The following is a 27,315-nucleotide window of genomic DNA, read 5'->3' on the forward strand; positions in this document are numbered from 1 at the left end:
TGATTAAAATTCATTATGTGCTTGTATGAAAATATCACAAAGAAACTTTAGAGACTCAAATCATGGAAGGAAGGAGGAAGGGAAAAAGGAGAGAGGGGAGGAGAGAGGGAGAAATGGAGGGAGAGAAAGTAAAAGAAGAAAGAAAATAAAGACAGGAATAAAGGAGAAAGAAAGGGAGGGAAAGAAGGAAGGAAAGAAGAAAGGAAGGAAAGAAGGAAGGAAGGAAAAGAAAGACAAGAAAAAAAGAAAAGCACTAAGCTTAATTAAAGCGGAAAGTATATACTTGTTGGGGAAAGGGTCAGGAAGAGACAAGACTGCTTCAAGAAGATGGATATCATGCAAAAAAGTCCCACAACAGGGAGGAGCTGATACATCAAGCCAGCTAGAAGAGGGCAAAGCAGAGGCCCCTTTATTTTCTAAGTCCAGCTTACCTCCATCAGACTTTCTGTGAGAGAAAGACAGCTTCCATTACAAAAAGTTCATTTTGAAAGAAGAAAGAAAGCTATAATCCAAATTGAAGATGATAGAAACTTGGATTGTGTGGTAGCAATGTTGACAGAGAAGAAAATAAATCTGAAAGGTATTTACAAGGCAACATGGACAGGAAGTCCTGAAGATTTTATTTGGGGTAATGAAGAAGGCATGACTTCTGTATGAGTGTACGGCATTGAAGGTGGGAGCAGCATCAGTGAAAGCTGTAAAGACAGTGAGCGGATGAACTCTACATCTGAACATTATCTTTCTGAATAATACTATTTCATAGTGAGATGACTATTAATAGAGGTTCCTTCCCTTCCTCACTTCTTCCCCAGTAGGCGACTGCTTTTTGACCAGATATAGTAAGAGAAGTCCAGTTCAATTGCTACTGGACCAGATATAATAAGAAAACTATAGATAAATTGGCCTGCAGATTTATAGACATTGCTCTCCACCAGACAATGATAAGACATAGATTTAACAGAGTAGGCTAAGTTCATTCAGATAGTATGAGGACTCAAATCCAGATAATAAGAGGACTCAGGTCCATGTAGTGTAAGGACTCAAAACTAGAATGAGAACTCAAATCCAGATCTGATTCACCCTAAAACTGTAGGGTTGAGTAATAGGGAAGAGAAAGAAAAAGCAGTTCTAGACTATTCTTAATGTTATGTCATGCTGTAAAATGGCAAAGTTTGGGGGAAAGCTGTAGCTGTCCCTCTGTTCCCAAAGATGAGGTTTCATTATTTTGTCATTTCCTCTATATTGACCCAGGGCAACCCCTACCACATCCTCAACCAAAGACACCCAGGACACACATCTTAAAAATAAAAAATCCTAATGGCAAACCTAAAACTTACCTTTGGAACACATTGGAAGAATAAAATCTACTCAACTCTACTCTAAAGCTGTTGGTTAGCCTAAATAATTTAATTTTTTCAAACAATTGCCTCTATAGCAACCATAACGAACATGTAATTAAAATTCTGACAACTAAAGTTGATATAGCAATCCTTGCAAAAATGACAAATTATTCATAGTATCAAGCATCCAAAAGGTACTTATTTAATTGAAACTTTAAAACATATCTATATAAATAATCTCCAAAGTAGATTTTTGATTAATAGAACGTTTCTAGCCCAGGTAAGTTGTTAATGTTTCCTGATGGTTTCCATTTGACTATTGCATTTTCTAGCTAGTCTAGAATAAGTCTTTACTTACAGTTCCTTTTACATTCTTGTCAGTATCTAGTACAGGTTCAACCTCCTGCAAACTACCACATGTATTTCAGTAGTACTGAAAACAAGCATTTATTGAATGAGTTCTAATTTACCTGCATTTTTTGTTTATCTTCACAACAGTCTTACTTAGTCTAAATGACCCCAAACACTTATCATCCTATTTATTACATAATATTAGTACTCAGTAAATGTCTCAGTACCTCCCTTCTTATTTCTTCCTCTCTTTTCTCCAAATATATCCTCATGGTCTGTTTATCATCACCAATTACTAAAACTATTACCTTAAGGGAAAACTGTGCCCACATATTATTATATAAGTGATAACATCCTGTTCTATCTAAGTCTAAGATTCACAGTCTAGTTGGCTCAGCAATCCCATTACTAGAGACATGGGCAAAGGATATATTCCCATAAATATGAAAAAGCTATACAGATTAGTATTCATTAGAGCAACATTCATATAGAAAAATGATTACAAATGACAAGAATGTCTGGTAAATAAATTGTTTTACTTTTTATGGAATGTCATGTAGCTCTTTTATAAGAACAATAGAATAGATATGTCTGTGTAAATATGAAAATATATTCATGAATTATTGAATTGAAACAGAAATAAAATACCATAATGCAACTTAACTCTTTTTACATTTTTCTTTTTTTTTGCCAGTCTTTGGCTTGGGCTCAGGGCCTGAGCACTGTCCTTGGACTTTCTCAAGGCTAGAGCTCTGCCACTTGAGCCTCAGCACCATTTCCAGCTTTTTTCTATGTATGTGGTACCGAGGAATCGAACCCGGGTATTCGTGCATGCTAGGCAAGCACTCTACCACTAGGCCAAACTCCCGGCCTACATTTTTATTATCTATATTTATGTAGTATACAAAGGGACAACTTCATTCTTAACTAATCTAAATAAAAGATATACATGCATAAGAACATGTCGTTCTTGAAGTACACCCAAACACATTTTTCAGGAAGCTTATTTTTCACTCTAAATTTGAACTTAGAATTTAAACTTAGACACAGCATTAGAGTTGAAAGAGAAGATAAGACTTAGGAGAAACCACTAGGATGCAGAAAGAAGAAAAATAAAAGGCCAGCTTTAGGCTCTGTAGGCTATAACACAAAGAGAGCTGCAGTTCAGGTAAAGTGTCTGACATGCGTTAAGAACACAAAAATTCTGCCTCCTTAGCCAAAGTCTCAGAAGGAGAATGAAAGGATATTTGAAGGCAGTAGGTGCTTGCTCCTTTTCCATTTGATCTACAAAGAAGATATAGCCCCTCGAGATGTGGGTGCATTATATCAGTGGAAGATAAATCCTCTGTAATCTGTGAAGAGGCAGAAAAAGAACATAAAATTTTAGTGGCCAGGTAACCTGAGCTGCCAAGCGACAAGGCAAAGATAGTAAACAACGGTGGAAGATACTGTTGGTTGGCCAGTTTACAAAGCAGGTCTGCAGAGAAAGGGTGCAGGACCATGAGATTTGAGAGTCAATGTTGCCCACATCACCTCCTTGCAGGACTTGAGAGCAAGATATGGCCTACATTCTCATTAACAGGTACCAGAAGAGTGAGGGCTGCAAGTGAAGCAATTCCTCGAAAGGAGCTGTGTCAAAATGAAAGGAGACCTGAGAAGTGGAACTGGCTCATGTTAATTAACAGGGATAGACTGCCTTCCACCCAGTAATAAAAGACTCAGGAAAAAAAGACAACAGATCAGGTAAAGCAAAGCAGAGACAAAGTAAGATAATTGGTGACACATAAAAGGTCCTGAACTTTTAGGTTACCTCTAGGGCATGAGGTGTTACTACTAGAAGGTTTACATGCAGGGAAGCAAATTTTATTACTTTAGTCAGACAGCTCTGACCAATGTTTTGTTTTGTTTTTTTTTAATGGATCTGGTTGTGGTGGCACATGCCTATAATGGTAGTTACCTAGGAGGCTGAAAACCAGAAGATCACAGCATGAAGCTAGCCTGAGCAAAAAATTCTTAATACAAAGTTGTGTACCTATCAGCCCAAGATACACAAGAGGCTGAAATTGGGAGGGTCAAGATGTCAGGCCAGTCTAAGAAGAAAAGTCTAGGAGCCTCCATCTGTTTCTGTCAAAGGGGAGCTGCTAGATATGGCAAAGGCAAGTGATTCAAACAATGACAGGAAGTCTGAAAAATGGTGGATGGCAGTTTAGATGCCAAACAGGATGGGAAATAAGATCGTATTCTAAAAACTAACCAGTGAGAAAAAGAGATACAGGTGTGACTAAGTGGTATCGTGACCACCTACAAGGCTAAAAATCTGAACAAATAGAAAAAAGTATATCTGGGCACCTGTGGCTCAGGCCTGTAATCCTAGTTAGTCAGGAGGCTGAGATATGAGGATCACAGTTCAAAGCCAGACTTGGTAGGAAAGTCCATGTGACTCTTACCTCCAATTAACCATCAGAAACACTGGAAGTAGAACTGAGGCTCAGAGTAGTAGAGTGCTAGCCTTGAGCAGAAAAATCCCAAAGACAGCACTTAGGCCCCATGTTCAAGCCCCATAATGGTGGGGGAGGGAAGGAGGAAGGGGGAAGAGTATGTATGACACCACCACAGACTAGTGATTTCTGCTATTTTGTTGTTGTTGTTGATCACTGTCCTTTAAATTACTCCATAAATATATGGGCACTCTCTTTACAGTAGTAAATAAAGCCTTTCCCTGTCTTAAAAATACTTGAATACTGAAAGGAGAGATGGGAATGAACACATGTGATAGATAAAAGAATCTTAGCTAGTGGTAATAAGAATAAGCAAAGGCTGGCCACCTATGGCTGATGCCTGTACATCATAGCTACTCAAGAGCCTGAGACCTGGAGGATAATAGTTCAAGGACAGCACCATCAGAAAAAATTATCTAGCAAAATACTGGCCTGGAGGCATGACTCCAGTGATAGATCATTATTAATGTGCAAAATGCCATGACAGTCAGAGCCTTGAGCGGTGGCTCACGCCTGTAATCCTAGCTAATCAGAAGGCTGAGATCTGAGGATCAAGTTTCAAAGCCAGCCCGGGAACAAAAGGACCTGAGACTCTTATCTCCAATTAAATTCTAGAAAACAGGAAGGGGGGCTTTGCTCAAGGGTAGGGCAGTAGGCCCAGAGTACAAGTCCCACAACTGACAAAAGAAAAAAAGAAGACGATGAAGTAAAAAGAGCAAAGACATATAAAACATGTTGGTAGATTAGCCTTTACCTGAGGATCACAAGGACCATACTGAGAACTTTTAAGCAAAGACTGACATGGTTATCTGTGGTTATCACTGAGAAAGGATTGGGTCAAGACTACAGACAAGAGTTCAAGATGAAACTAAACAACTTATGGAAAGTACCTACTATAGTACCTGGCAAGCAGAAGTATGTGACTTCCCTTTTTCCTTACTCTGCTCAAATATTAATGTAGCTTTAGAAACTAGCCAACCCTGGAGTTCACCAATATTTTTAGTCTCATATAGAAATGAATACTTCAAGCTGGGCACCAGGTCATGCCTATAATCCTAGCTACTCAGATCCTACCTACTAAGATCTGAGGATCATGTTTTGAAAGCCACCCTGGGCAGGAAACTCTGTGAGATTCTTATCTCCAATAAATTACTCAAAAAAGCTGGAAGTGGTGCTGTGGCTCAGTAATAGCTCACATTGAGAAAAATCATCTCAGGGAGGAAGGGGGAGGAAGGAAATATTTCACAGTATTAAAAGGTATATGCTAAGGTATCTGGTGCATCCTTGCCTGCAGAGGTAGGAAATAGGAAACAACCTAGATGTCCATTAAGGGGGAGTTGGTTGAATAAATCATGAAGTATATTTACAGAAATGAAAGTTACCTTAACTGAGTTTGGTGGTATATCCATGATATAAAGAAGATGAACACAAACAAGTTGTAATATATGGTATATGATTTCATTACTATTGATATAAAGTAAATAAATAACCCAAGTAAATATATGTAATTAAGATGCCAGTTTATGCTCCCTTGCATGAGCCCATGGCCAGGTGTATCAAGGCAGTCAACATGCTCACTATCCCAATGGGCTGGAAGTCTTGCCTCAATTACAATCCATATACATTACTTTTAAGACTTGTTTTAATTATTAGAAAAATTTAACCATCATTCTGGAGAACTAGAATTGGCAATGTTCCTGCAGAGAGTATACCAATTTCAAGACATTAAAACCCAAAAACTAGTCTTTCTTCTAGAACATTCTTCTGACTGAAGTTTTCTTTTCCTACTGGAATTGCAGTTGTTTTTACTTTTAATGTACCTCAAATTCTTTGTGAGTATTAAATCCAATGGCTTGAACCATAGACTCTCAGGGGATTTGAACGGATTCTAGCTTTCAATGCTAATTACTCCCTGAAAGGAAGTCTCCTTTAGTTTTAGGAAATGAATGGGCCTTCTCATCAGGATAAGCAAATTACAGTACATCGGGTTGTGGGAAAAGACAGTTTTCCTAAAGGAGGTCTTAGTGTTAAGAAAGTAAAACATATAAATCAAGCTGAATCATAAAAGGGTTCCTGTGGTAAGGGATCAAGGCCTAACGTAGATGCTGATTATTTAAATGTACATTGATTAAAGCAAATTGCCAAACTCAGATGTAGAATGCCAGCATTGATGTCTCCCATACACAAGGCCCTTTTCTATCAGGTAATATAAAAAATAATAGATCCCTCCTTCTGACAATGTTACAGGTTTAATTGAAAATGCCTGTAGAACATGCAAGCAGAAATGGCCCCAGGTCTGTCTAGGAATGCAGAACAATGATTGGAGGTCCATAATTATGTATATGAACTATTAACTCTACTAACTTGGAAATTGTGTGTGTATAAAAGAAAAATGAGGCTGGGAACATGGCTCAAGTGATAGAGTATTTACATATTAAATGCAAGGCTCTAAACTCAAAACCCAGTATGGAAGGGGGAGGGGGAGACAGTCAGAAAGAGCTAAAGGCAGAAATGGAAACAGAGACAGAGATGGTAAATAAATCCAAACAAGGTAGATATGGCCCAATGAAGTCACAAAGAAGAATGTTGAATTTAGAATACTGGTTAAGAAAACAGAGCCTTACGTTCAAATCTTGACTGGATCTGGGCCATGTTACTAAAAAAAGAAAAAAAAAACAGTTAATAACCATAGCTCCCTTAGAAAGTTGTAATGAGAACTAAATGAGATAAATATGCAGACACATCTGTGTCCTAAGGAAACCCGATCTCTGAAATTTTACCTATTGTAAGGATCAGCCGGAACAGTGGCCTGAGTAGCACCATGAGAAGGAGGAGCAGCAGAAAGGGAAGAGAGATGGAGGCCAGGCAGGAAGGAATAAGTAGTCAGCAGCTTTGGATGGGCTAGGTTAAGTAAGAACCAGACAAAAATACTTTTACTAGAGTTAGCATTAAGAAAGTCATTAGAACTGTACCAAAGATGTTCAGGGTAGAACAGGACAAGCCGTGTCTAAGACAAGTCAGCAACATTAGTAGTCTTCCAAGATATCTAGGAATCAAAATATTTTCAAAGAAGGTTAAACCTTTTCTGTGGATGTATATTTACACCTGGGTGTGACATGATAGTTCATGTTGTCAATGATAAGCTAGTTTGTATAGTCTGTATTTGTTGAACATTGTGAAGCCTCTTTTTTAAAGATACCTGAGGGGCCCGGAGTTTGGCCTAGTGGTAGAGTGCTTGCCTAGCATGCACAAAGGCCCGGGTTAGATTCCTCGGTACCACATACATACAAAAAAAGCCAGAGTGGTGCTGAGGCTCAAGTGGTAGAGCTCTAGCCTTGAGAAAGTCCAAGGACAGTGCTCAGGCCCTGAGCTCAGCTCAAGCCTAGGACTGGCAAAAAAAAATAAAAAAATAAAAAAAAAATAGAGATACCTGAAGAAAACTAGAAGATTGTTCTTATGATATAAGAATGGTATAAATTCGCTTTTTGAAATAAGACACAGGGGCCGGGAGTTTGGCCTAGTGGTAGAATGTTTGCCTAGATACACAAAGACCCAGGTTCGATTCCTTGGTACCACATACACATAGAAAAGGCCAGAAATTGTGCTGTGGCTCAAGTGGTAAAGCTCTAGCCTTGAGAAAAGCCAAGGACAGTGCTCAGGCCCTGAGTTCAAGGCCCAGGACTGCCAAAAAAAAAAAAAAAAGTAAGACACAATATCTAAAAGCCATAAAATAAGAACACAAAGTCTGCTTCACCTAAAAAAATGCTTTTTGCATGGAAAGAAAACCCACTATCATCTAAGCAGAATGAGGAATGAGAAATTAAAAATATGTGAGGAATTTTCTTTTGGAAGCATACCAATGGCGTAGGAACTATAACTGGCTCTCAGATGACCCTTCTCCCTTATAATAAGAGAGATATAAATCAAAATTGCAATGAGGCATGTTTTTAGTCCCGTCAGGTTGGCAAAGATGAAGAAGACTGATAGCATCGAGTGCTGACGATAGTGTGGGGAGCCACATAGGAGAGTGTGACAACCTCTATCAGTCTCTGTCACTGCTGCCATGCCCCTGAGTCAACTATTCCATTTCTAGGAAACTATTCCACTGATGCATTCACAAATGCAAAATTGTACATGGACAAGATTATTCATTACAGAGTTAGCTGTAATAACAAATGGTTGGAAACAACCTAAAATTCCATCAGTAGGGCACTGGTCAATTAAATGGAATATAAGGGCTAAAAAGGAAAGCAACTTTGTGTCTCCTAGTGAGAAAGGATTGCTAAAGTAAATTCAATTTAAAATGCAAAATGTGACATTATAATTGGTGCATCACCACATATATAGAAGAATAAAATATACAAATATTGTGCTCATAAATCCCTTGGAATCTTCCTAGATGGAATCATTAAAAAATAGTAGTTTTGGTGGGGGGAGGGAAATGGGGACAAAAACATGAGAGGGGGTATCAATGTGTGAGAAGTAATGTATCTACTATCTAGCGAATGTAACTGTAACCCCTCTATACATTACCCCAACAATAAAAAATTAAAAAGAGTTTTTTAAAAACAGTAGTTTTCATTGGTGATTTGAGCATGACGTGACGTATTTTCTACCCAGTGCCTTTTGTACCATTTTTGGGGGTGGGGGGAGAGGCAGTCGTGAGGCTTGAACTCTGGGCCTGGGCACTGCCCCTGAGCTCTTCAGCTCAAGGCTACCACCCTACCCCTTGAGCCACAGCACCACTTTCAGTTTCTCTAGTGGTTAATTGGAGATAAATGTCTCATGGACTTTCCTGCCCTGGCTGGCTTTGAACCACGATCTTCAGATCTCAGCCTCTTGAGTAGCTAGGATTACAAGCCTGATTCACCGTACCCAGTCCTTTTGTACTTTTATTTATATAAAATGTACTTTTATTTATCTGTGCAAAAACTTAAAAAGTAAAATATAACATCCTAAAACAACAAAAAAAACTGCATGAGCCACTTTACTTGCCTTTAATTTTTGGTGGCTATTTTTAAGTTTTTAGCTGCCTTTTCCTTTTTGTTGTATCTGCTTTGGTTCTTTTCTTTCTTCTTCCTTTCTTCTCTTGCTCTACCTCTGTCTAACAACACCTAAACAACAAAATCTGCAACTAGTAGGTTACACATGATAAAAATATCAGGAGGCTCAAAGTTCAAGGCCAATCTAGGCAAAAAGTCAATGAAACAGCCATCTCAAGTAACAAGCCAAGCCGGGAGCAGTGGCTCACTCCTGTAATCCTAACTACTCAGAAGGCTGAGATCTGAGGATTGAAGTTTAAAGCCAGCCCGGGCATTAAAGAACTTGAGACATGTGAAAGGGTATCAATGTATGTGAATTAATGCACCTTCTGTCTGGCAAATATCATGTAACCCTTTTATTAATTACAATAAAAAATAAAAAAAAAGAACTTGAGACTCTTATCTCCAATTAACCATTAGAAAACTGGAAGTGGGGCTGTGGCTTAAGGACTAGGGTTGTAGCCTTGAGAAGAAGAGCTAAGGGATAGCGCACAGGCCCAGAATCCAAGCCCCACAACCAATTTAAAAAAAAGGAAGAAAAAGAGAGAAAGGGGGGGGGGCAGACATGATCATATAGATGTGCAATCCTAGCTCTGTAGAAGGATCATGATATGATCCAGGATGTTCCCAAGCCAAATACAAAAAAGAAGCCTATATGAAAAATAAATGATTGGGGCATGGCTCTAGTGGTAAAGCATCTAATAAGTATGAGGCTCAGGCTCTGAGTTCAAACCTCAGTACTGCTTTTCCAACTTTTTCCCAAACTTTTTCTCATCAGTGGACAATTTGGTATGTTCTTATGATTGATTATTGTGTAGGACTTCATTTAGTTTTCACAACTATTCTCCAGAAGGCAAGTTTTATTTGGCACAGTCGATAAATGAGGAAATTTTGGTTTAGGAAATAAAAGCACCTTGACAAAATCATACAGCAGTAAAGGATGAAGCAGGGACTTTAAGTCTGCCTCTGAAATGTAGGCTTTTTTTCTACTAAGCCCTATTACCAGCCATATGGAATACACACACACACACACACATACACTTGGTTTATTTTTTTAATAAAGTATTAGTCTTTGTTCATAATTTGCAAATAAAAAAACTTCCTATTTTGTGTGACTTTTTTTTTTTTGTTTTTTTGCCAGTCCTGTGCTTGAGCTCAGGGCCTGAGCACTGTCCTTGGACTTTCTCAAGGCTAGAGTTCTACCACTTGAGCCTCAGCACCACTTCCGGCTTTTTTCTATGTATGTGGTACCGAGGAATCGAACCCGGGTCTTCATGCATGCTAGGCAAGCACTTTAACCACTAGGCCAAACTCCCGGCCCCTTGTGTGACTTTTTAAAGGGAATGAAAAAAAATTTTATGAATCAAGCTGTTTTTTGGTGGGGTTTTTTTTCCAGCCCTGGGCTTGAGCCCGGGGCCTGAGCACTGTCCTTGGACTTTCTCAAGGCTAGAGCACTACCACTTGAGCCTCAGCACCACTTCTGACTTTTTTCTATGTATGTGGTACCAAGGAATCGAACCCGGGTCTTCGTGCATGCTGGGCGAGCACTCATCCACTAGGCCAAACTCCTGGCCCCTCAAGCTGTTTTTTACCCCTAAATGTGTGTGTGTGTGTGTGTGTGTGTGTGTGTGTGTGTGTGTGTGTGTGTGTGTGTGTGTGTGTGTGTATGTGTGTGCTGGTCCTAGGGCTTGAATTCAGAACCTGGGTGCTGTCTCAGTTCTTTTTGCTCAAGGCTCGTGCTTTTATCACTTGATTCAGGGTTCCATTTCCTGTCTTTCGTTTTTTTTGGTGGTTAATTGGAAATAGGGGTCTTCTAACTGCAACTTTTTTTTCTTCTGCTATTATTTGTTTTTTTTTTTAATTTTACTGTAAAGGTGATATAAAAAGGGCTAACAGCATAAAGGTAAGGCACATTTTTTGAGCACTGTTACCCCTCCCACATTTTCTACTGCTTCCTCCCAACCCTGAGTTGTAAAGTTCATTTCTAACAGAGTGTCTAGTGAATATCACTGTTGCATACGATTTTTAAACATTCTGCCAATCCTGGGGCCTGAACTTAGTGCCTGGGCACTGTCCCTGAACCTCTTTGTCCTCAAGACTAGTGTCCTACCACTTGAGCGATAGCTCCACTTTGGCTTTTTCTGAGCAGTTTATTGGAGATAAGAGGCTCAAGGACTTTCCTGCCAGGGCTAGCTTTGGACTGTGATCATCAGATTTCAGCCTCTTGAGAAGCTAGAATTACAGGCGTGAGCCATAGGCACCCAGCTACTCTAAACTTATGATGATGTGATGAACACACCTGTTGTTGGGAGACTTCCCTAATCATTCCTCCATCAATTCTGAGTACCAAGTGCTTGAACCTGTGCTGCTTTTGGCACAGGGAAAATGAAGAAATCTGGAAATCCTTAGCAGATTATGGGAAAAAAAATAGTAACAATAGCACACATTTATTTGGGCCTACTATGTGCCAGGCAGATGCTACATTTTCCAATAATCATGTGTCATAGAAACAGTGCCTGCCCCCATTTTTACAAGTGAGAAAAATGAAGGTAGGTGTTTAAAAAACAACAAAACCTTCCCACTTGGTCACAGCTTACAAATCACAGAACAAAGAGTTGTACCCAAACAGTCTGACTTCAGATTCTGCGTCATCATGATATTGCCTGGAAGCAACTTAGTTAGTATAGTGCTCTACCAGGGAGACCAAGTGAGGTGCCCACTACTGTTCCTGGAAATGGTGGCTTCTGGGAGGATGAAGCAGAATCTGAGTCTAGACAGTTCAGAACTGAGAGGCGTCATGGCATTCGCAAGATATCTTTCTTCCCAGCCCTGAAACAGTTCCAAAAAGACTGACATGCATTGGAGGGGGAAAATATTTGTAGCCTAGTCTCATGTGACCTGCCTGGAAACTGTGCCATGTAATGGAAACAGGCTTCTTTTAGGGATTTCATATTTTACTCAATATCCGTAAGTTTGGCTATAACACAGCCAAGTATCAACCAGGCTCATGTCATCAGGGGGTGCTACAGAGATCAAGAGATTGGACTTAATGTCATTGTTTGTTTTTCTAATGTCACATCCTAGAAATTTCCAATAGAACAGTAGCAGAAATGAATCAGAAGAAGAATGCAGCATAAGATGCAATGCCAAGAATAATATTAGAAGTAATTCCCTGCCATTCTGGTTCAGCTAAAAGCTAAACTTACTTTCCAAAAACAAACAATCCTTTGCGGACAAAAAAAAAAAAATCTTTCAGAATTCTCCTCACTGTCTCATTCATAGTCCCTACGTCAGCCCCTTCATGCATCAGCTCTGGTCAGGCTGAGACTGTAACAAATAAGAAATCTTTAGGCCTCTGTGCTACTGGTCTTGATTAGTCAAATTCCTTCTCTGTATGACTGATCTTGAGTCCTTAACTTGACCCATAGCTCAGAAGAGCCAGGCTTGACGTCTGCACTGATCTACCAAGGCACAATCTGGTTCCTGGCTGGAAAAAATCAGGTTCTACCCTCATACATTCTAAACCTTCCTTAATTCAGCTGATAGCTCATGTCTATCTGTTTTTAAGTACAAGCCTCCACTTAAGACATAGCAAAGGCTGGGAATTTGGCCTAGTGGTAGAGTGCTTGCCTAGCATGCATGAAGACCAGGGTTCGATTCCTCAGTACCACATACATAGAAAAAAGCCGTAAGCGGTGCTGAGGCTCAAGTGGTGTAGCTCTACCTTTGAGAAAGGCCAAGGGCAGTAAGTGATCAGGCCCAGAGAGCAAGCCCAGGACTGGAAAAAAAAAGACATAGAAAAGCAGCATGACATACTTCCTCAAAAAGTTCCCAGTTTCTAAAATAAGAGATCATATAGTCTTTTTTTTTTTCTTTTTGCCCGACCTGAGGCTTGAATTCAGGACCTGGGCACTGTCCTTGGACACCTTTTGCTCAAGGCTAGTGCTTTGCAAATGGAGCCACAGAATTGCTTCTGGCTTTATTCGAGTGTATGTGGTACCGATGAATTGTACCCAGGACTCTGTGCAAGCTAGGCGAGCACTCTACCACTAGGCTAAGATCCAGGCCCCATATTTGTGTGTGTCGCAGCAGGGGGAGTGGAGGGGTCATTGGGCTTGATCTCAGCCTAGGCGATGTCCCTGAGCTCTTCGCCCCAAGGCTACTACTACCCTAACCTTGAAGAATGCCCTTCTTTCAATTTTCTAAAAGTTAATTGGAGATAAGAGTCTCAGATCCTGCTGTGCCGGGGCTGGCTTTGAACCTGGATCCTCATATCTCAGCCTCCAGAGTAGCTAGGACTACAGGTGTAAGCCACTATGCCTGGCACCATGTAGTCTTTATTATCATTGGCACATCTCTTTTCTAAATTCTTCAAGTAATATTTCTATAGAAAATAATTTCCACATTGAACTGATTTTGCCCTTGAAGTAAACCTTTATTTACTTGGGCTCACTGAACTATTAGGAGATATTTAACAACTTGTTTGGGAGGGGAGGAAAGTGAAGAAAAGACTGTTTTTCATCATTCTCTCTCTGTGTCTCTTTGTGTCAATGTCTCTCTCTCTCTGTCTATCTGTCTGTCTCTGTCTCTCTCTGTCTCTGTCCCTCTGTCTCTGTCTCTCTCTGTGTCTGTCTGTCTGTCTCTGTCTCTCTCTCTGTCTCTCTCTCTGTCTGTCTTTCTCTCTCTCTCTCTCTCTCTCTCTCTCTCTCTCTCTCTCTCTCTCTCTCTCTCTCTCTCTCTCTCTCTCTCTGCCTATCTCTCTCTCTCTCTCTCTCTCTCTCTCTCTGCCTATCTCTCTCTCTCTCTCTCTCTGCCTATCTCTCTCTGTCCTGGGACCTGGAATTAGGGCCTGGGCACTGTCCTTGACATTCTTTGGTCAGGGTACCACTCTTCCACTTGAACCAGAGCACCATTTCTGGCTATTTCTGAGTATATGGTACCGAGGATTCAAACCCAGGGCTTTCTGCATGCTAGGTGAGGACACTACCAGTAGGCTATGCTCCCAGACCCTGTGGTGTATATATTCTCATGTTGTCTATTTCAAGTAACAATGCTGAATTTGGAAGACATATAGAGAAATATATATTTATATCTATATATACAACCATATATCTATATAGATAGATGTAGATATCTATATGCCTAATCTTAGATCTAGATATACGATATATAGATGTATATATATATGGATGTAGGTATAGCTATAGATATGGATATAACTATCTGGTCGCTACAACTTAACCAGCCAACTCAGGCATGCTCCTGCCTGAGCTCCATCAGTTCTTATTCTGAAATGATTGTAACCACTTCCCTGATTCTAATCCCTGGGCTCTGCATCCTCCTTGCTTAAATGAAAAGATTTCATCACATCACTCCTTGATCTAACCATGTTCTTTGGCTCTCTATTCCCTTCTCTTCCACCTACCCAAATACCAGCTGGTCCTATCAAACAAGGGCTGTTAACTAGGTTTAACAAATGAAAAAAGTACAGCTACTTAAACTTGCATTTCACATACACATACCTAATCAGTATAAATATTCAAAGATTTTTAAGCTGGGCTCCATGGCTCTTACCTATAATCCTAGCTACTCAGGAGGCTGAGATCTGAAGATCCCAGTTCAAAGACAATCCGGACACTTAAGTCCATGAGACTCTTATCTCTAATTAACCACCAGAAAACCAGAAATGGCACTGTGGCTCAAGAGGTAGGGCAGTAGCCTTAAGCTGAACAGCTCACAGACAACAAAGAGGAAGGGCAGTAGTCTTGAGCTGAAGTGCTCAGGGACAATGCCCAGGCCCAGAGATTAAGTCCCACAATTGACAAAAAAAAAGAGATTTTAGATACATTAATACTAAAGTTATTTATGTGTATTTGCAATTTACCTATCAACTAGCTTTTATCCAGCAACCCTAATTCATCCATATTTTATTTCTTTCCCTGAACACCAAAAAGTATCTTTATTATTCTTAGACACTACAAATATCCTATATAAATAATTAAACCCCTCAACAGAGGGGTTTCATACCTCTATAGAGTAAATTTTAAATGAATTAATATGTGGAAAACATCTAGCCTAGCAGCAAATACCCAATTCCACATACCAAACCCAAAATAATCAAAAAACTTTAGAAAGAAACACACTATCGGAATTATAGAACTCAAAGGCCAGGGTATCTTCCTAGGGCTTCATCTGGTATGTGTAAACCACCCTAAGTTGATGTCTATGAGTTACTTATTGATTTATTTATTTTTACAGAGGGGTTACAGTTACACAAGTCAGGTAATTTCCCGGCCTTGAAAATGTGATTCCTTGAATGCATTCCTTCCGAATGTCTTTAAAATGAAGAATGTGGGGGGCTAGGAATTTGGCATAGTGGTAAGAGTGCTTGCCTAGCATGCATGAAGACCCAGGTTCGATTCCTCTGTACCACATACATATAAAAAGCTGGAAGTGGGGATGTGGCTCAAGTGGCAGAATGTAGCCTTGAAAAAAGCACAAGGACAGAGCTCAGGCCCTGAGTTCAACCTCAATCACTAGCAAAAAAAAAATGAAGAATGTGCATGTTCAGGAATCATCTATAAACACCTCTCTTGTTTTTTTTTTCCTGAATTCTGAATTATCCATGTAATTGCTAGCCCTACTTTGCCCAGAGAGGTGCCTAGAATGTTTTACATGAAAAGAAAAAAAAAGTTATCAAGCATTCTGCAGGGTGGAAACCCAGTATTTTTCACATACACATGCACACATAAGACATGTATGCACATAAATGGAAAATTTATACCATAATAACAAATATTACAGGTGAGTTATTATATTACTTTTTAAATTTCTCTTTTCCCTCTATATTTTATGTTTTCTACATTAAAGAAATACTACTTATTGTAAAAATCATTTCAAAGCAACCTATAAATCAATTCTGAATACTTACATGTAGATAATATGTGAAATATATAAATATTTTACACATATATAGAAAGGCTCTACTTGTCAGTCTGTACATTAACAACAGAAGATCAAACATTGCTCATGGAACCAAGTACAAATACGATCCATATTAATATAGGAAATACATTAGGTCTCCTTGGTACAGGTCGAAACTTTCTTAAAAAGGACCAAGAAACACAACAAATCAGAGAAAGGCTGGATAAATGGGACTGCATTAAACTGCAGAGCTTCTATATGGCAAAGGACATAGCTAGCAAATTAACTAGAAAGCCTAGAGAGTAGGAGAAGATCTTGACTAGCCATACAACAGACAAAGGCCTCATATTTAAAACATATCAACAGCTTAAAAAATTGAATCACTCCAAAACTAATCTCCAGAGAACAACCATCCCATTAAAAGATGGGCCAAAGACTTAAAGAGAGTCTTCTTTGAAGAAGAAATAAAAATGACCTATAGGCACATGAAGAAATGCTCAACATCTCTGGCCATAAAAGAAATGCAAATCAAAACAACTCTCAGATTCCACCTCACTCCAGTTAGATTGGCCAGGATCAAGAAATCTAATAACAACAGATGCTGGTGGGGATGTGGCCAGGAGGGATCACTACTATGCTGTTGGTGGGAGTGCAAACTCGTTCAACCACTATGGAAAGCAGTATGGCAGTTCCTCAAAACACTAAACATAGAACTCCCCTATGACCCAGCAATTGTACTACTTGGCATTTACCCAATCGTCCAGAAACAAGGACATACTAAATCCACTAGCACAACGATGTTCGTTGCAAAACTATTTACAATAGCAAAGATATGGAACAAACCCAGATGCCCCTCTGTTGGTGAGTGGATCAACAAGATGTGATATTTATATGCAATGGAATTCTATGCTGCTATCAGAAAGAACAACATTGCCCCATTTGTAATGAAATGGAAAGACTTAGAAAAAATAATATTAAGTGAAGTAAGCCAGACTAAAAGGAACATAGGCTCAATGGTTTCCCTCATTTGTCATAATCAGTAGAAACCTTGGGCTCTCCTAGCAGAGATTCACAATAGAACAAAACCTAGATACATAAGACCATATGGGATGACATTAAATGAAAGGACCTCAGGATAGAGAAACAAAAGCCATATAATGACAAATTGTTGTCCTTAATGTACTATGTTATCTCTCATCTCTTTTGCTGTCCCTTGGCTGTCTCATATTGTTACACTATTTCACCTTGTTATCTGACATATTGGGTATAAGCATATTTGGTTATTTGAAATCGTATAGGGAAGGGAGGAAACAAGACAAGGGGTGGGGTAGAAGGAGGGAAATGGGGACCAAAGACATGAGAAAAGGTATCAATGTATATGAACTAATGCACTTTCTATGTAGTGAATATAATGTAACCCTTCTATTAATTAAAAAAATATATATGAAAAAAGAAATACTATTTGTGCAATTAATTTTTAAAATATTTAATATTAATTTTCATTTGTTTCTACTTGTACAGCAACTAAGGAAGCTATTATCTCATTACAATAACATGTCTCAATGAAAATGCCATGGCTTCTCCTGAATGACGTTAGTCATTTGTGTGAAGACAGCAAGATCTTAAGTGAGTCAAAGTGGACAGTACCCCAAACACCCAAAACAAAAAAACTAATTGCTCTTTCAATGAGGAGTAAGAAGACAGCATCAAACTTTTAGTCTGTCAACTAGTTCTCAACTTTAGGAATACATACTGCTATAGTTCCACTGTGGGTAGATGTGGATCAGTAAGTAAAGATACTGAGAATCCATGTAGTCATAGAGCATCAACAGAATGTTGGAGGTAAGAAGGAATTTCAGGAGCATCTCTCTAATGGAACGCTCAGATTAGAGAATACCTTGCCCCATATTCTCCACTTAGTCATCATCTTGGTACTCATTTCTGCCAACAGTTGCACTCATAAAACCAACAAAACCGAGGATTTGGCAATGCAGTAAAAAAAAAAAGACTAATTCAGGGAAATCCATTCAGCCAAGAGTTTTTTGCTGGCAAGATATAACCACAATCTCTTTCTGAGACACATATATGATACATATAACAAAATTAAATAGCCTGAAGAAATTAACTATGACTCTATGGCCTGTTTACCTTGGCCTGCTTTCTCCTATAACATTTTAACCTACTCCAGTGAACCTACATTCAGAAATCAAAAAACAACACCAAAACCATTACCTCAGAAGTGCAGTGTTAAACATTCAAAGCATTTCATGGGAAATGTTTTACTGTGCAAACTAGTGAGACCTTCCCTACTTTCATGAATTCATCTTGCAAGAACACACAGGAGACTCTTTTCACATGAAGTAAGACACATACTTATAGCAACTAGCTAGGAAAAAGGCAGTGAAAGATGAAATACATCCGTAGACCGACAAGCATAATCCCCTTGTCTTGCCATCACATCTGATATTTTCAAATGTGATCTTAGTACCTTAATTTGAGGGAAAGAGTTGGGGAAGGGGGGGAAGGTTAGCTAATGCTTTGCATGTGTTCTTTCTGTATGACTCGGAACTCAAAGAAATAAGATCTTTGGAGAAATCAGATATGGTTCAAATAACTATCTGGATTAGACTAACTGATTGTTCTAAGCTGAAGTTTCCTACTTACAAAGCAGAATCAGCAGTTGCCTATAAAGAAAACTTGACCCTACTGATGGGAAAGAGTGAAGCCCAAAAGCTCATCCTGAGGGATCTCCCTTGCCCTGGGCAATATCTTAACTCTTAACAAACTTGAAGCAGCCAAGTTTATCAACACCTTAAAACCAGATACCCTCTTCCCAACAGTTCCAAAATTCAGATGAAAGGGTATAGAAGATCCTAAGGCAGAAAAAGTCTGTGTTGTTGATTCAGGAGAGGCATATTCCCTTGAGATACCCAAGAGTTTCCACTTGAGCAGGAGAAGGTAACTCAACATGCAAAGAAACTATGTGAGTGTAGAATAGGTGAGACCCAGAGGAATAAATACCCCTTCCCTGGGCTTAGAGGAGCCAGGTATAGCCCAGTTGTACATTCTCCTTAGAAAAACATAGGACAGACCACGAAGTCACCAAAAACTAGAGTGGGATTATCAGAGCCAGGCCTCTAGGCAGGGCCACTATTGGATTAGGCTGGTGCCAATCAAGAGCTTTAATCACTTACTCTCCTGCCCTCCAGAATCAGCCTGATATTTCCAAATAGACACAACATATGGCACCAATAACCTCTCATCAGGTAATCCCAATACTTTCCCCAAATCATGATATTTCCCAGAGCCTTCAGCCTGACATTTACTCTCTGGGGCTCTATCCCAGAAGTTAAGTCAACCACTATTTGTGAGTATTTCCTTGCCTTAGGACAAGTGAAAACAAAATTCGAACAGCAGCTACAGTTCCCTAGAACCCAGTGACTTCCCTTTCCTCTTTAGGATGCTCCTGTTAAATTGCAGATCCACCCATCTCTAACCCTCAGAATACAGAACATAGTTTAAGAGATGTAGACAGCATTTCTGTAGCCAATGGAGATTCCCTTCTTCTTGCCTCAAATGCATTCACGAATCCTCTGAACTGGATTCTACTACACTGTAGGAAAGCAGACAGGAGCAAGGGACACAGTCAGATCTTGTATATGATGGTAAAGGGGGCAAAAGACATTTCTCATTTGTCCTTCTCTTAGTCTCAGCTTGCAGTCATTCCAAACCAGCAATGGGTCAATCGGCAACTAAAGCATTAGTTAATGAATGCTGATGATCTGGTGGCCTTTCCTGGTCACTAATACAGGCTAACATGTGGAAGAGATTTAGGAACAGGGTATAGCTGAGAAAATTCTGGACCTTCATCCCAGCTTTGCCATGAACTTCCAGCTACTCTAAAAAAATAAGAAATCTTTAAAAAAAATAAACGACTATTTCCCCAACTTGAAATGTATTGAGATGAAATGAAAGAAAGATAAGCTATCATGGTAGAATCATGACATTGCTTTAATGCTTTGCAAGAAGGAAGTGTCCATTTTTCCTACAAGGAATGCTTGCCCAAGGCATTGATCCCACAAAAATTCATGCTACTGGTATACAGGGACCGAAAGAGTACTCTTTCATTCTTACAATCTGACTTTTGCTGGTTGCCCCAAGCACAAAACCTGCATTGTCAGCCACTTCACCACCCCTTTGTTCAGGAGCCACTTTCAGGAACTTAAATAATGATGATAACCAAGCTCAGAGAAAACACTCAGCAGAAAGCCTTGAGAAAGGTCTAGGAACAAGAACAACTAGCTAATTACCTAAAACAAGGGACCTGGTTGAGGATCATTATGTTCTTAAACAAGAGAGGAAATTTTTCCTTTTAGTGCTTTACTCTGTTATAAGTAATTTTGAACAGAACATACCTAGTATTTTGTTTTTTTAAATTGTTTGGCACTCTGTTTCTTTCAGACTGGCCATAGGAGAGCCGGGAAAGCATGTCAATCCTGTCTCAGAGAAGGCTCTTGTTGGATTTCAACTTATTATAACAGGACCTACCCCACGGGGTTCAGTGTTCACCATTTGAAAGCAACATCATGCAGTGAAATGCAGTTATATTTGGGCCAGAGGGGACACTCTTTGAGGATGGTAGCTTTAAAGTAGTCATAGAATTTTCTGAAGAATACCCAGATAAACCACCAGCTGTTAGATTTTTATCCAAAATGTTTTATCCAAATGTGTATGCTGATGGTAGCATATGTTCTGATATCCTTCAGAATCAATGGAGTTCAACATGTGATGTATCTTCTACCTTAACATTAATTCAGTCTATGTTTGATTAATCGAATCCAAACAGTCCAGCCAATATCCAGGCAGCACAGCCTTATCAGGAAAACAAACAAGACTATAAGAAAAGAGTTTTGGTCATTGTTGAGCAAATCCAGAGTGATTCATAATAGACAACAGGTCTGTGCATCTTTTTCATCATTGTTGTCAAAAATTTACATCCCAGTAGAAATGCTAAAAATTTTTAATTGCCACATATTTTAATGATCCTATATAAGAAAAGAAAGAAGAAAAAGAAACAAAAGTCCTTCAGTTTAGAACCTACAAAAAGGTTGTGTATCTTGATTAATATATTTTTATTGCATAGTATGAACTAAGTTATTGCTGCATAAATTTGTAATATATCCTGTTTGCATTTTTTCAAGTGTATAATGTTCCTGTGGAGTTTTCATGACAGAATATATACATATTATAAATCTGTACTTTTTTCAGATGCCTTATTTTTTAATTCTTTAGATTTTAAAATTGGAGAAAAGCATTTAAAGTTTTTATTTATAAATATTACATGTAACGCTGTGAAAATACATAACTTCTGTGCAAAACAAATTGGTTTGCACAGGAACCTGTTGCCTTCATAGTAGTTAGACATTATATGATATAATAGCTATGCTCAAATAGATTCTTGAGGTAGAAGTTCCTGTCACCAAATGTCTCTAAGATTTCTTACCTGTTTCTAGGATTGTTATACCCCAGGGAATTTTTTGTTGTTATTGCCAGTCCTGGACTTGAGCTCAGGACCTGAGCATTGTCCTTGTATTTTCTCAAGGCTAGAGAGCTCTACCCCTTGAGCCTCAACACCTCTTCTGGCTTTTTCTAAGTATGTGGTACCGAAGAATCAAACTCGGGTCTTCATGCATACTGGGCAAGCACAACACCACTAGGCCAAACTCCCGGCCCTGGAATTTTTTTTTTTTTAACTAAACCGCATTTACTCTTCACTGTAGCCCAGTAAAGGAAGAAATGTTATTGTTTTGGTGTATAGATAAATAAACAATGCTATAAATTTTTCCTGCAACTCAACCAAGGTCAGATAAGTGTGGCTTGGGCATTTGACCCAAGCATTGAGACTCAAGAGCCTGTACAGATACATTCCCAAGAAAGAAACATCTAAAGTATTGAAAATTACAGAGCATGTCTATCTGCTTGTAAATACACACGTGAGTGCTTGGGAGATGAGGAGACTAGGTCAGACTAGGTCAACACAAGTCTAGACACTTCCTCTGGGAGAATAAGCCAGAAGAGGAGGGGGCTTTATTTTTCCCTAAATATTCTAGTGTCTTGTTCATAAATTTTATCATGGACATATGCCTATTTTTTTACATGCTCCTTAGAAAAGGTAAATCTGAACATTGTTTCAGTAATTAAATTCAAATATTTAAAAATTTTTGAGTGTAAGATGTTTAAGAGCCAAAAACACTAAAAGTGAAACCATTAGCCATCCTTCCCATTTTCATTTTCAAACTAAAAACCCCCATAAAGCTAGGACTGCTATCTTTATTTAGACAAATAGGGAAAGAATGGGTGGCCTCTCTTTTTTTCAACAGGCAGATCATCCCATGTTATACATAAAACAAAAACAAAAAAAAATTTTTTTTGCTACTCCTGGGGATTGAACCCAGAGCCTGGGTGGTGTCCCAGAACTTTTGCACTCAAGGCTGGCACTCTTTTTCTTGAGCCTCAGCTCCACTTCTGGCTTTCATGATGCTTAATTGGAGATGAGTCTCACAGACTTTGCTACCTGGGCTAGCTTTAACCCCAATCCTCAGGTCAAAGATTCCTGAATAACTACAAAGCTTTAGAAATTTGAGGAATCAAACCCCGGTCTTCATGCTAGGCAAGCACTCTACCATAGGGCCAAACTCCTAGAGCCTGATGCATGTTTGTTTGCTTTTTTAATACACTAGAAAAGGTCATAATTTGGGAAATCCTGAAGAGAAGATCTCCGCAAAACAGAGGAGATGATTGTGGTGCTAAAGCTATGTCTTGTAAATAACGTTTTTGGTGTCATGTAGGGGGCCTACTTTCCACTTCAATGCTATCTGGAGACTGGTAGGTCTACTATCCACAGACCATATGCAGGGGAGCAATAACCCTTCTGTAAGAGAAGCCATTCTAAAAGAGAATTCTTTTTAGCTGAATGGGGTAAGGAAGGCATCAAATTGGAGGGGAAATCTTGACTCTGAGCCTAGATTCAAATATAATCTTGCAGTAGAAAGCACCCATCAATGCAAGCTCTAAAGATACCATAACATCTTCCTTTGACATCCTCATCAAAGAAGTATGTTGTGTTCCCCATTTCTGCCATAAGCCACGTGAGCTTCAGAAACTGAGGGTGCTAGCAAGCTGGGCCATTGCAAGTATTGCAGGTACACTGGAGAGCCAACCGGAAAAGAAGCCACAAATGATAGGAAGGAAGGAAAAGAGGGAGGAAAGAAGGAAAGAAGGAAGGAAGGAAGGAAGGAAGATTCCATAAGCAGGGACAAGACAGACAGCATGGAACAACCCTGTGGCACAAAGATCTAAGCCCTCACCAGGTGGATCCCCAAGAAGTCACCAGAGAGACAGCAACACTCTGAAGTGGGTAGAAGTGGTGAGAAAGCTGGCATGTGCACTGGGACAAAAAAGGAGTCATTTATGCATGAACAACACACTCTACCCAAGACTCCTAAAGAGTGCAAAATTTGGGGTGGTGAGGCAGTTTTGCAATAATTGGTTATGGTGAAAGTCAGGAAATAAGAGTTCTGAGATGACTGGCACAATTACCGTTGGTGTAATCCCAGGTTAAGTGTCCATGATGCTATCTGAAGAAACTGTTATAGGAACATCTTAGATTTTTTTTTTACAAGTAGAATACTAAATCATAGCCACTTAGTCTAGTAAAGAATGTGGGTGCTTTTTAAATCATAGTTTTAGCTCCTTTGTTGTCCTCCTAAATAAAAATTGTGAATGTTACTGCTTTACTTTCTTTTTCCCCCAGTTTTGCTAAAGTGCTGTGTCACAAAAAAAAAAAAAAGAATAAAGTGAGGAGGAATGATTCTGCTTCATAGAGCTAACCTTAAGGATGACTTAAGCCACCCTTTTTCCCCAGAGTTGTGATTCTTTCAACGTCACTTGCACAATCATCGTAATTAGCCTTCCAATCAGCCCCACCCACTCTGGCCCCACCCCACCCCCAACAAAGATTTTTATCAAATGTGGGATTTTCCCATGAGTCTCAAAATCTGACTCTCAACTCCCAATAAATATGAGACTGGGGATGTCAGAGACTCATTCTGCTGTTGAGCCCACCAAGAACGAAAGAGAGCTCCATCTGCCCTTCAGGAACAGCTATGAAGTTCCTCTCCACTAGTAAGTGAAGGGAATCCCTCGCCCTCTGGTGGGACTACTGAGTGCCTGTAGAGGGAGGAGTAAGGGCTGATGGCTGGCCAGCAGCCAGGGGCAGGCTCCCAGCTGTGCTGTCAGCTCACTTACTGCTTTCCCTTTCCTCCTTACAGGCACCTTCCGTCCACTTGCCTTTGTGGGGCTGCTCCTGGTGGCAGCTTCTGCCTTCCCCACCTCAGGAGTCACAAGAGAAGATGTCACTTCAGAAGGCCTAACATATTCCTCTACACAACGAGCTGAAAACCAGATGTCATTTGCCCTCATGAAAATCAAGGAATTGAAAAGGGAGGTGGGTAGGCCTGGTGGTAGGGAAGTAGGGCATTCATTCATCTGCTTGCCACTGCATGTGGACAGAGGCTCCTGACAAAATCTGGGGTTTTGTAGGCACCTTAAATTTCATGTCAAAATGTGGACTTTGTTCTACATTTCTTCTGTGCATGAGTCTCAGGAGGTTCTTTTTGGAAAATATACAGCATGGGGCTGAAATACATGTTTTTACTTGGCATGTATCAGGTCAATCTCAGGGCTCTCTTTTGCCATATCCATCAACCTTCATTTTGTCCTTTGAACTTTCTAAAGCTTAGAAAAGCGCCACTGTAAAAGAATGTTCTGCCTCTCAGGCTAGTTCTCATAAGTTTATCTTATACAAGCTCAGTGATCAGAAGTCTCTAGGGTCATTTCAGTCAAGATGCCACTTCAGGGGCCACCAAGGTACCATCAGTATTTCAGAACCATCTTTCACTTCCAGATCTCCATGTAATTTAGATGTGTTTCTGGAGTTTTTTGTCGTTGCTTGTTTGTTAATCTGTTACTTTTGTACTGATACTAGAGCCTCTTGTGTTCTCATTCTTGAAATCTCAGCCTCCTAAATAGCTATGATTACAGGTATGTGCCACAAGTGGGTACCTGGATTTTGGCTCTATTTGACAAAGAAAGATGGGGGATAATATAGGAAACCCAGACTGCAGCTCTGGTTTTGCTGAACCATCTTTGTTATCTTGACAAAAATGACCTGTATTTGACCACTTTATCCATAACATTATGAATTATCTCACAGGCCATTCTAGTCAGAACATCCTATGGCTAAATTGTACTTGCCCCAAATTATTATCAACATTGCTGCCACTTATTAAGTACCTACATTGTACCAAGCATTTCATTTTAATGTTACAACTAATCCTCACAACAAAAATAGGAGGTACTGAATGCCTTCCAATTTGGAAGGAAGGCAACTGGGACTCGGGATACAAAATATGCCTAAAGCCATAGACAATCTTAGATTGAGCCCAATTGTGCCTAATTCTACGAGAAATTGCTTGCCAAAGGCTAATACAAATTGACTTCCCTTTTCTGGTGAGGTAGAATATAAGTGGGGCCCTCTAGTGGTTTTTTTTGTCTTTCAAGCACAATTTTTGGGTTAACAATTCTGGTATATTTTCCAGATATGTAACAGTGAGAAAGCATGTATCCAAAATGAAAATGCAATGTCAGAAAACAGGCTGAACGTTGCAAAAATGGTACCAGAAGATGGATGCTTCGAAACTGGATTTAAAGAGGTATGAACTTGCCACGTTTACTTTCAGCTATTCCCTAGCTAGATCTTTTTGCAAGTATTTTATACAGATATATACATACTAGTAACAAAGAATGGTACAGAGTGGTACCCTTGATAAAGCCCAAGGACAGTGCTCAAGACCCATGACTGGCAAAGTTGCTTTTTGAACAGGTGGCTCTCCTTTGTGCTAGGATTTTCACAACTTATTCCCCATCGTGGACTTGAGTCCTGCCCTGGGTTATGTCCCAGAACTCTTCAGCTCCAGACTAATAGGTTACACCTTGAGCCACAGCGCAACTTCTGGTTTTCTGGTGGTTAATTAGAGATGAGTCTAACAAACTATGGTGCCCAGGCTGGGTTTGAAGCATGGTCCTCAGATCTCAGTCTCCTGAGTAGCTAGGATTTACAGGCATGAGCCACCATGCCCACATGTCAAGACTTTTTAAAGAGACAGACAGGTCACTCTGTCCAATGTTCTAAAACAAAATGCCTAAACCACTCAAGGAAGTCAGAGGGAGAAGATGCTGAATTTTAAGGCCTCAATCTGATTCTGTTTTCTACAAATAACCAACAATCCCATGTTTTTTCTTCTAGGATACCTGCCTACTGAAAATCATCTCTGGGCTTCTGCAATTCCAGATCCACCTAAGGTACATCCGGGACAAGTTTCAGGGTAATGATGGCCAGAAAGTTGAAGATGTGATAAACAGTACCAACTCTGTGGTGGAACTCCTGAAACAAGAGGTGAGATTCCAAGGAGGGATGAAGGGAAGAGAGGCTCAGGAACACCTGACAACTCAGGGGTATCACATCGGCATGGGAAGGCCCTCAGATCTGTGGACTCTCAACGGATGCTAGATGGGATAGTTGAGAAGAAAAACTGGAGAAAAGTACAATATTTAGAACTCATTAGGTCTGTAGCTATTAAATAATTACGTGACACATACTATTTTGGATAACACAGAGGAAGACAAATTAAGATAGGGGTGGTGCCCTCTGGATGCTTACCATATCATGGAGACAAAAGTGCAAAAGAATATAGTTCAGTTGCTATGAAAGGGTCATCTCAGGACTCTGAGTCAAAAGCACTAGTCCCAATTTGGAGGAGTCAGAGTAGTCTCTTTAACCTAAATTGGAATGTTTTTCTACAGTCCAAAACATATCTCCCCTGAAATTTTAATATTTAAACAACTCTTTTTGCTTTCTTTTCTCTTCAGACAAATCAAGATGAAATAGTCTGGCCGACCACAATTGCCAATGCTGAGCTGCTGGACAAGCTGCAGTCACAGAAAGAATGGCAGAAAAGCATGATGATGCACTTCATTCTGCGCAGCCTTGAGGATTTTCTGCAGCACAGTGTGAGAGCTATTCGTTACCTGTAAAACACG

The 27,315-nt window shown here is 39.6% G+C and overlaps 1 protein-coding gene and 1 pseudogene across 1 annotated transcript; both read left to right on the forward strand.

Annotated features, from left to right (window-relative positions):
- The first annotated feature begins 20,642 nt into the window (after positions 1–20,642).
- Positions 20,643–21,101, forward strand: LOC150063063 (ubiquitin-conjugating enzyme E2 B pseudogene; annotated as a pseudogene).
- A 3,219-nt stretch (positions 21,102–24,320) lies between these two features.
- On the forward strand, positions 24,321–27,309 carry LOC150063064 (interleukin-6-like). The gene is made up of 5 exons (XM_090332211.1): positions 24,321–24,339; positions 24,486–24,661; positions 25,815–25,928; positions 26,522–26,676; positions 27,147–27,309. Exons 1-5 carry the CDS (start codon positions 24,321–24,323, stop codon positions 27,307–27,309), a joined length of 627 nt encoding a protein of 208 aa, XP_090188337.1.
- Positions 27,310–27,315: the final 6 nt, after the last annotated feature.

Source organism: Megascapheus bottae, chromosome 5 (assembly GCF_031878675.1).
Source record: "Megascapheus bottae isolate mThoBot1 chromosome 5, mThoBot2.hap1, whole genome shotgun sequence".
NCBI classification, from domain to species: Eukaryota; Metazoa; Chordata; class Mammalia; order Rodentia; family Geomyidae; genus Megascapheus; species Megascapheus bottae.